General features: G+C 37.7%; 1 protein-coding gene across 5 annotated transcripts in view; it reads right to left on the bottom strand.

The window, feature by feature from the left end:
* Positions 1-2,253: 2,253 nt before the first annotated feature.
* The window catches only part of xpc (xeroderma pigmentosum, complementation group C), a 16,530-nt gene continuing 8,316 nt past the window's right edge, over positions 2,254-10,467 (bottom strand). For all 5 annotated transcript variants that reach the window (XM_024293527.2, XM_024293524.2, XM_024293526.2 and 2 more), the window contains 9 exons: positions 9,992-10,115; positions 9,776-9,865; positions 7,719-8,552; positions 6,566-6,726; positions 6,225-6,306; positions 4,293-4,424; positions 3,991-4,160; positions 3,824-3,917; positions 2,254-3,521 (listed from right to left, as the gene is read on the bottom strand). In XM_024293527.2, coding sequence (XP_024149295.1) covers positions 3,189-3,521; positions 3,824-3,917; positions 3,991-4,160; positions 4,293-4,424; positions 6,225-6,306; positions 6,566-6,726; positions 7,719-8,552; positions 9,776-9,865; positions 9,992-10,115 — 2,020 coding nt within the window. In that variant the 3' untranslated portion in view covers positions 2,254-3,188. The remainder of the gene's footprint in view (positions 3,522-3,823; positions 3,918-3,990; positions 4,161-4,292; positions 4,425-6,224; positions 6,307-6,565; positions 6,727-7,718; positions 8,553-9,775; positions 9,866-9,991; positions 10,116-10,467) is intronic.

The raw sequence follows: 10,467 nt of genomic DNA, 5'->3' as shown, positions 1-10,467 counted from the left end.
CATTTGTTCAAGACAAGTGCAGGGCATAATTCTTAAGAATGTGAATCTTACAGCAACTCACAATTCAATTTGGTTCAGATTCTTGGGGTGCCGATTCAATTCTAAATCGATTCACGACTCAAAAATTGAAAACACAAAGGAATTATTTTGATTTGAAAAAAATGTCATTTATTAATAATACTGTACACACTTTTGTTTATTTCAACAGTACAAAGGCAGTGAAAGACATTTCAAACTTGTACAATTACAAAGAAAGTGCTTTACTAATAATTTCCAATATCTGAAAAAAAATCAGTCAGGAAAATTTGGGTTTGAAAAAAATAAAGCAGCTTAAAAGCTAAATATTTGAGAGCATCTCAAATGATAAAATAGGAAAATAAGATATAAATGGGCCATTGTATTAAGAAAAGAAATATAAGTGAAAAAATATAAAGGTAATTTTGAGAGACTACTACAGCTTTCAATTCAATTTTTGCAACACTAAACTAAGTCTTATGTGTTTGATCAATCCTCCAACATGTACACATGTCAGATGACTGAGTGAAATGATGATTAAATCTATTATCAGAACTGTTTATTTTAAGATTAAGTTTACATTTTATTGTCTTCTGCTGCACAGCAGTACCTATAGTTTATGTTCAGAAGAAATTAGAAAATATTATAAAAATAACTGCTATATATTTGCTGCTTTAGAACAATGTTTTTAAGACTTAATTTTAATTTGAAAAGAAATTGTATGTGCTGCAGTCAGATTAAAATAAGTCAGAAAATCTGTATATCCTATTGAAAACATACCACTATTATGGTTTACCTATTGTGTACATTATGTATATGTACAATATTTATTAGAAATATTTAAATGTTCCTCACAGTTAGTTCCAATACTACAGTTAATACAAAAAAATAATGAAAGTTTAATTTGAACTAACTAAGATTTAATGGGGGGGGTTGAGGTGTAAAAATCTGAAGTCCTAACGCTGTTTGCAATTAAGATTACTTTTATTTGATTTATATCGTTTATAGTATCTTTATTGCACAATATAAAAAAAAACTATATTGCAATATGAAAGTTCCCATATCGCCCAGCCCTACATTGGATTATTACAAAACCGGATAGAGTGAAAAACTAACACAATTCTGTTCTAAAGTTAACACTTACAAAAGTGCAGACATTTGTCATTGTCTCCCTCTAGTGGAGGAAGAAGGTAGAACACCCACTTCACTGAAAACGCTGCTCAACCGCTCTGCTCTGTGGAGAAGAAGAGATTAATGACACTTGAAGAGCAGAGGTCTGACACTTGGCAAGCAGAGTGACACTCTGGCCTCAGAGCATCCTTCATTCACTGTTTTATTCTTCTGGATGGCAAAAGCAAGGACACTTTGGGGGCATTCAGCGGAGCTTTTCCCTGCATATTTTCATGATTTCAAGTGACTGCACTGCATCAACATCTGGGACCCACTTAAATAAATGGAATAAAACAAAATAAAAATAACAAAATCAGCATGCATGACTCGCAACGCTTTTATAGAGATCTCAAACAGAAGCTCTGCAGGCTTTTTAAAGAAAATCTTTTATTAAATATCTTCCCACTCATTACTTTTTCCCCTAAACTGACTAGTTAAAAAATGAAATATATTTTAAAAAATGCACAATGTTAGAGAAAATGATCCACATTTTTCTATTTATAGGTCACAGACCAAAACGTGTGCATTAAAGCTGCACAGGGCTCTAGAATTGACCACAGGGGGGAAATGGAAAGTAAATCTGGAGTTTAAATAAAGTAAGTGACCAGAAAGCCCTTTGAAATGTAACAGATATTTTTAAAAGAATAATAAAAAATAAAGTCTTCAGGTGCTCGGCAGGATGGAGCACATATTTTACTGTTTCCTGCATATTATCTTTTAGTAAAGTAGATGAATTTGACAGATGATTGGTATAGAATTGAAAAAAACAGAGATACTCCCCAAGTAGAAATTCTTATTTTTAAATCTTATGTTTAATTTGAATAATTGTTCCAATATATCTTTCCTTTCCTATATGCAGCTGTTCAAAGCTAATAAACTTTTTTTGGACTTTCACATTAAAGTTTGAATACAAAACTATTTTGATGGCAGGTCGGTGTTATTCCCTGTAAACACCCGATTGGCAAACGGACCGTTAAGTTCAGCGACTACTAAAGGGTGAAGAGGCTTAGTGACTTTTGTTATTTGAAATGTTCCCTAAAATGTCTAAATTCAGGGAAAAGAGAAAAGACCACACAAAAGACCTCTTTATGTGTGTATTTCAACAGTTCTTACAAAAATATATGTCTCATTCAAAACAGTTCTTTTTTAGACCCGCCCCCATGAGCTGTGCATTAACAAACAAACACAACGTACAGATAAGAACAGAGAAATGTGTCCATCTCTCGTAGAGAGAGATGAGGGAAAGAACAAACCCAGGAATGTTGACTATTTAAACTAATTTTTACACCATTAAAGAGTCGGTGAAAAAGCAAAAGTGGATTTAAAGATGAATTGCTGATTTTTAGTCAGCATCCTGATGAAAAAAAGCAGCAGAATTCTACTGTTTTGTTCCCCATATAGATAAAAATAACAGTGAGAAAACCATTTTTAGACACAGCAGCTGTGCTTCATTCAGTCTGGATTGCTGTCAGTTTACTAAATGGTGATATTCATTTAAATTCAGCAAATGGAGTGCTTTTTTTAAGGTACATTATCTTTCAGGTTTACTTGTGTAACACGTCGACTTTATTCACTCAACATTTTGGAGCAGAGCTGCTGTGAAGAGACAGAAGTTACTTCATGAAATGTTAAACACAACGACATTCTGAGCTTCTTTCTTTGATAATATATTTACAATGATTTTGTTCTAGTTTACCAACCTGGCAATGCAGTTTTGTAAACAATATTTATGACACATTTTCTGTTTTCTTTCTTAAATCTCAATGAAATTCAGTTTTAATGTGTACTCAGAGCCTCGATGACAAAACAAGTTTACTAAAAGTGCCTCAATGCTGTTGTTTTAATGTTGGTTCACCTGATAACTGATTCTATTAAACTGAACTCAGATCTGGATTTAGTTTACTGTTATAGAAGTAAACCAAATATTTCCTGACTGCCTACAGTGTTTTGGTGATTTTCTTTGTTCATAGAGGCTCAAAAACCGTTTGGTTTGGATGAATCCTTTACACTTTCTCAAAGGGAAACAAATGTTGTTCCTGACCCTTCCTCCCCCGTTTTGTTGTCTTTTTCAGAGTGCCGGCCCCTCCGCCACCCTCCTGTGTTTGCCTGTTTTGGGGCCAGGACATGGCCAGAGTTTCTGACGCCGTTTTAGCACCGTCGCCATCACCCCCAGCTGCCGCCGCCTCGTCGTCTGAAGAGAACCCGCCGGCGTCGTCTTCACGAGCTACACTCCCAACTCCCTGGTTCTTCTGGCTGTAGCGCTGTCGGAGCCTCTCTCGGATCAGGAGACCCTTCACCAGCAGAGTCCAGTTGGCCACGGCTCTTTTCTCCTTTTTCTGGAAGAGAGATCAACGAACAATACGTCATGTTTCCTAATAAAAACTTTAATGAAGAAACAAAACAAATTCATATTTTTAAAGAATCATCTGTTCAAACACTTTTTCACTTTCATTCCTGGGAGCTGCTCCGGACAATCGTAAGTCTCACTAAGTGCTTTGCTCAAGGGTCTCAAAGTGAGGCAGCCACAGTGGACTATGACCAGAACCCAACTTTCCCTTTCAGTTAGAAGCTGTGCATAACAACCACAGAGGGTTTGTTTAATCTAAAATGTGGAAATCTAACAAACACACAAACACACCTCTTTCTCTTTCTTTTTCTGGATCTCTTGCTCTTCCACCCAAGCAGCTCTGAGAATCTCCTCGTCCTCTTCACACACAATGTAGCCGTCGGTCCTGAAATACAGCCAGACCAGATTGAAAAAAGTTTTACTACACAAGAAAACGTACAAAAATAAAAAATGCTTACACGGCGTGGGAGTATCCTCCATGGTAGTCAAAGCCGGTTACTGCCGCAGCAGCGTCCAGGTTTAGCTTCTTGGCCACACGGTGGAGGTTAGGCAGTCTTAGATGAACGCAGCCCACCGGTAACATGCAGGGTTTGAACAGATACACGTTACCGTACTCGTTACGAGGGACCTGACAGGAGAGAGATGACAACAGAGAGTCCTCTAAAAACAATTCAATGTCAGATATTCTTCTTTTTTGTTTTATTGTGTGTTAATGAAAGTTAATCAAATCCTTTGAAAAGGATTTGGTTTTGACGGCTACCTTCCCGTCCACAGCTATGGGGGGTTGGTATTCTTCAGTCTGCCACTCTCCAAACAGACCCAGGTCTTTGTGATCCTTCTGCTCAGAAGCCATTCTGGCTTTTCGGGACCGATTGGAGAAACCCTTTACCATCTAATAAAAAGACACACAAGATAATCATAAAACCTTTGCTGTTTAGCTCAAGCTACCACCATCAAAATAACAAAAATATATATTAAACTTAAGTGAATAAAGTCGAGACATTATAAGAAACAAGGAATTATTTAACAAGGAAAAAGCTATGCTTTTTCAAAAATATAGTTGGTAGTGTAAGCTTCTATTATCATATTCTATTTAAGCTTTTTCAATCATAGGAATCTATGTGCTTTGATGCCTTTGGATTCTGCTGAGGTGTAAACGTCATGCCTTCGAGGGTCAAGATTTGTCTTCTGAACAGTCTCTGCAAATTCTATTCAATGTCCTTATTTTTATAATAAAACAATGTTAATTACTAAAGTGTTTCCTTGTTAGTGAAACCAATGCTGACGGAAAAATAATGGGTCTTTTTTGTTGTTTATATTTTCTTAGTAAACAGAATATTTCTTCATAAACGTAAGACTTTAAAGCCTAAATTATCCTGTTTTATCTTATTTATTATTTTTTCATGGGCTCGTCAAAGTCTTGTGTCTCACTAGCATGTCTGGGGGGATAAGGGGCGGGGTTACGCAGCTCAGCACCATAAGCCACGCCCACACAGAGGGATTTTTGGAAACGAAGGCTTCAGATCAACAGAAAAAATGACTTAAAACATTTAGGATGTGGAATTTTTGTTAGAAACTCCACAGTCCTAATTAAAACCCTACAGGGAACGTTTAAAGAATATTAAAAAAATGTTGGAGGGGGACTTTAAGGGGTTCCACCAACTTTATGACGTCCTCCTAGAGCCAGTGTGGATCCATTTACCTTTCTGCTGTTGCTCAATAATCAACGTTTAAAACAGTTCTCCCAATCCGTTGATCCCTTTCTCCACCAGGAATTAGTCTGCTCCCTTTCTCCTGCCATCTTCCCAATATCCCTCGTCTGCTTTCTCGGATACGTTTACGATCCATCCCAACATGTCATGGAGGTTCCTCACCAGCCACAACCTCCTATGCCACCACACAAAGTTTGAACACTAAAGAATCAGCGCTTCTTGGCCAGCTGCACAAACTCAAAACACAGACAGCCGGCGTCTGCCATGCACGAACCGGAGTGGGCGGGGCTTGCAAAGCTAGCCGATCACCGCTAGCTCCACTGTTAGCTTTGCAGAGGAAGCGTTTGTGTTAGCCTGGGGGCGGAGCAGACTCTTCCTGAAAGGGGCAGTCTCACGTTATGACATCAGCATGTGAGGACCAGCTTGTTTTAGTGGATATGGGAGGGGCTGCTGTTGAGAGCACAGGTTTTTAGAGGATTAATCTTGGATGATTGAATGGATCAAAATACTACTTTGGGGTTGTTTATGGTGCGGACAGAACAGTATAATGCACTTAAAAGCTCAAAAAGTAGATTTTTCATGGTATGGTCCTTTTAATATTGTAAATTCTCAACTTAACGCTTATGAAATTATGGTGTTATTATCGTAAAATATTGACTCTTTTACTCCTAATTCTATGTGTTTATTCTTGTAAAATTACAACTTTTTTCTCATAATTTTGCACATTTATTCTGCTAAATTTTTCACTTTTTCCGCCATAAACTTTTTTCTTGTAAAATTACACGTTTTCCTCTCATAAATTTATAACTTTATTTTCGTAAATGTATTTATTTTGTATTTTGATGGCGGCCCTGATACTCCCTCGTACTCACACAAACCCCAATACTGTATTTTCTTCTTTATTTTAGAGTAACGGATGATAGAAGTGGTTGTTGTATAATATGCAATGAATATAATAATGAACAGTGTTTTGTGCTTACCTTATAAGGCTCCTCCCCCAGTCGGACAGTTCGAGCTTCTTTCAACCACGTGTCCCTAGAATGGAGGGTGTGCACACAATCCCTGGAAGGAAAAAAAAGAAAAGTAAATCTAAAGTTTTTTGCTTTTTTTAATGTCCTCAAATTTAAAAAAGTCTGTCTCATTCATTCATCATTTAATTGAACTGTTATATAAACTATTATAAGCTAAAAATTCTTCTTTTTAACTGAAAATATGCTAAAAATGTAAAACATAATTGCGACTTTGGAGGCTCTTTATGAAGAATACATTTTATATACAGGTTTTATGAACTCTTTCCATAAGTGTAATAATGTAGACTGACCTGGAGTACACCGGCTCTCCTCTGCAGTATCCCAGGACAGTGGCTGTAGCCGGATATAGAGCCTCATACTTCAGCAGATGTCTCTTTAGGGCGTACAGGGGATGGTTCTTGTACTCTGCTACAGATATTGGTAACGGTTTGTTCAGGAGTTTACTCTGAAGCTGAAAATAGAAGATAAATCAGAGAAAATATAGAAAGTTTCAATTTAGCTCTCAATATGCACGAATATTGATATTTTTCTTATCGGAAATTCTTTTTTCAGGCATTATTTACAATCAAACATATCAAAGCACAATCTTGACTAAAATCTAATAAAGAAAAATTATGATTTCATCAAGAAGAAATTATTCTAAACTTAATGTATGCTTATATATCGTATTGTTTTGACTCAAATGAAAAGTAACAATAGAAAGGAAGAAAAGCCGTATTTTTTTCTGCAAACCCAGAAAACTAAAATAACTCAAAAGAAACATCTTTTTGAATATTTCTTTGGAAAGGGACATTAATGAGGAGCATTAACTATCCCGCATCCGCTGCTCTTGCTGTCAGGGGAAGGCAGAATGGCAAGCCAAAAGGATCAAAAACCACCAGGAAAAGTGAGCATGGCAGTGCCTCACCTGCACATGTACTGCAGATAGTAATAATTATTTGAAATATTTAAATGTTCCACAGTTATTTTCAATACAAACATTAATACCATAAATAATGAAAGTTTAATTTGTAATTTTTCATTTAAGATTTAATTTGGAAAATGGGGCAGGAATTACATATTAAGAATTATTTTCTCTCAGTTTTAAAAAATTTGGTTTCAGGACATGAAAGTATAATTAGAAACTACATGTTTTTACCTTTTTGTTTATGTTCAAAGATGTGTGAGTGTAGATTTATGCTTTGAAGTACTTTATATATGTTTTATCAAATATAAATTGGAAACTTAAAAAAAAAAATCATTTTAAATCAGTTTTTATGTTCTTGTTTTTTCCTGTCGTGTTTTTTTCCTGATCCGAACTGTGACCCGATTAGTCGACTATTAAAATAAGCGTTTGTGGCAGCACTAGTTCCAGCAACTGTCCACTTATTTTGTTTTTTTACGATGAAGGTTATCTGTATATTTCCTTTCAGTGTTATTATCAACTAGAATCGATGAACATACCTCCTTCTCCTCTTTCACATCCCTCTCATCCTCAGGTCCCAAGAAGAACTGGAGTGTTTCCTCCCACCAGTCATCATCCACCCTCCTCTTCCGGGACGTCGTCATCCAGGTGGGGTCGTACTTCCGTCCCAGATCTTTCAAAAAGCCGTTTCCATCCACAGCCACCACGTACGTCACTGGCTCAGTTGCATTCTGGGAGCAGAGCTGAGGCATCCCGACTCCATGCTCCACGTCAACACAAACCCAGGAGGAAGATTTCTCCAGAAAGACCTCCAGCCACTCATCTGCCCCGGGGCCCCCCCGCCGCACACTCCTCCTTTTTCCTGTACCTTCAACTCTTTCATCATCTTCCTGCTTTTCTTCCTCCCAATCACTGTCCTCCTCATCTTTTACGTGTTTCTTGCCATCGTTCTTCTTCTTTGGACCAACATTTTTTTTACTGGCAGTGACCGTGGCCTTACCTTTACCCATCTTCCCTTTTCTAGGTTTGACCTCGCTCTCAAAATCACTGTCCTCCTCCTCCTCACTGGTGGCCTGAAAGTCTTCCCCATCCTCCTCTTCCTCATCTCCCTCGCTGTTGCTCTCCTCCTTGTAGCTGACCTTTGAGGCAACTCTGCGGCGTTTGGAGTTCTTTGGTCTCCGCCCACCTGAGAGAACGAGCTTCTCCTCTTCGTGTTTGATCTCTTTGGTCTTTGCTTTCTTCCCTCCTCCACTTTGCTTGAGTTTTTTTTCTTTCTGAGGTCTTTTGGAGCCTGGAGAGACTTTCTGCTCCGGGGAGTTTGTCTCAGATGTTTCTCGACTTGTTTGTGAGGTAGATGTTCGAACCCCTTTAGACTGGAGACAGAATATGCATTTAGAATAATCATGTCAATAATAAAGATTATAATTCAATTCAAATTGCAGTGAAAAGGTAGGCAAACCACCAGTTAACTTAAATAAGAAAAAATAATGAATGCACACCAGCATTCCGATATGTCATTATTTACATTATGAAATGAAAGAAATGTGTCTTTAAGCTTCTATTATATTTATCTTATAGGGTTCGTCCATTTTGTTCACTATGTAAGTGATAATGCAAGACAGAGTGTCCATTATCAGAAACTAATGGACAAAGCAGAAGCGTGAACCGTCCAACTCAGAGCGGAGGACGGTTGTGCAAAAATATGGCACTCAAAAATGAATAGCAGGAAGTCCCTCCCCCTGCTGAAGCTGGTCGCAGAAAAAAACATTATTTGCGCCCTAAATCATTGGCCGGAAGTGCTTGACCTGAACCCCCATTTTAAGCTTTCGATCCTCTTTCCCTTTGACATACCGTAACTGCTTACGTGATCAGCTGATTCACAGAGAAAAAACACCATTTCAACGGCTTTTTCTCCAGAGGTAAATGGGTGTAGTTGCACAAATTTCAACACTTGGCTTGAAAAAATAAAACGATTAACGTTCTCTGTCCCATTCAAGGCTCATCTTGCTAGACTGTTACAGTTTATTCACATTTAAAATCTTAAAAGCTGATAGCTCTGAAATTTTTTTTTAAAATATAATTTCTGAAAGGGTTTCCTAAAGTTTAGGAATTTTTTTCTGGTACCATCTTGCATGTGACCAGAGTTCCCTCTTAACTCCTGATAATGGCCACCTTGAAGGGCAGTATACTGCTTACATCATGGTCAGTAAAAGTCACACTCCAACTTTACTTTTTCTATCATAATTTTGTTTCAAGTTATGAAGTTTTTAGCTCTTTCTCCTTTTTTACAATACACATTGTATTCATAGCTGCAATAGCTCATTAGAAACACAATTCTTGGTTGTGGGCGGGACTGCTGGCACAGAGCAACCCCTCCCCCAGAGCTCTGTTTGTGAACTCACACGCCAGCGTATAGCCTCAAGCTAGCATTAGCGGCACAAAAAATAACAACAAGCTATACTGGATCAATGCAGTCGAACAGTTTTGAAAATCCATTAACTTCTGAAGACGGACATCTCTTCGGGTCTTTTCCCTCATCATAGCTGCTGTTTATTTGTAAGCATCCTTTTGGAACAATAAAGATTTGTTTGTTTACCTTAGCTGAAGGGGGTTTGAAAGGAACTGGCTGCAAAGAAAGAACCAGTCGGCAGAAAAGCTGCAAAGACCTCAGGACCAACAAGAAAAGCTGCAGAAGAGACAAAAACAAAATTGTTTTGTTTTTTTAATCTGCACTTCTATACTAGATTGAATGTGTAACTACTATTTACTAGTGTAAATTAATTTAAACTCTTAAGTCAGAAAATCTACCAACATGAGTCATTTCCTGGTGATCTCGGGCTGTGAAGGTCGCTAGCCGCCGTTCCAGAAGAGCTGGTAGATCTGAAGGGTCCTCTTCTTGAGGAAGGAGAGGGTTCAGAGTAAATGTTGCTCTGAACCTAAAAGGAAAAACAAAAGAAATGAAAGACTAACATGAAAAGAAACAAATACACAATGACTTTACTTATGAGACTTTTAAACAAATGATCTCAATCCAAGGATCAAAATGAAATCATTTGCATTTTATTCCTAAAAAAGTCCACCGATCAGTAGCGGTTTTAAGTAATCAGCACTCCAGGCGCTTGAAAAGAGGCACTGGCTCAACACTTCAAGAGCAAAACTCTGGGTCACTATTGGTTTGTGGGCAAAAATAGCTTTGGGTGAGTTTGGGTCTTTTGTGAAACATGTCTAAGCAGGAGTGTGCCAACAGGGGAGGCAGAGGACTGCACTCAATTTTGTTGTATAATGCAA

The sequence above is a fragment of the Oryzias melastigma genome, linkage group LG7 (genome assembly GCF_002922805.2).
Source record: "Oryzias melastigma strain HK-1 linkage group LG7, ASM292280v2, whole genome shotgun sequence".
In the NCBI taxonomy this organism is placed as follows: domain Eukaryota; kingdom Metazoa; phylum Chordata; class Actinopteri; order Beloniformes; family Adrianichthyidae; genus Oryzias; species Oryzias melastigma.
The sequence above is the reverse complement of the archived record's forward strand: the minus strand, read 5'-3'. Positions and strand labels throughout refer to the sequence as shown.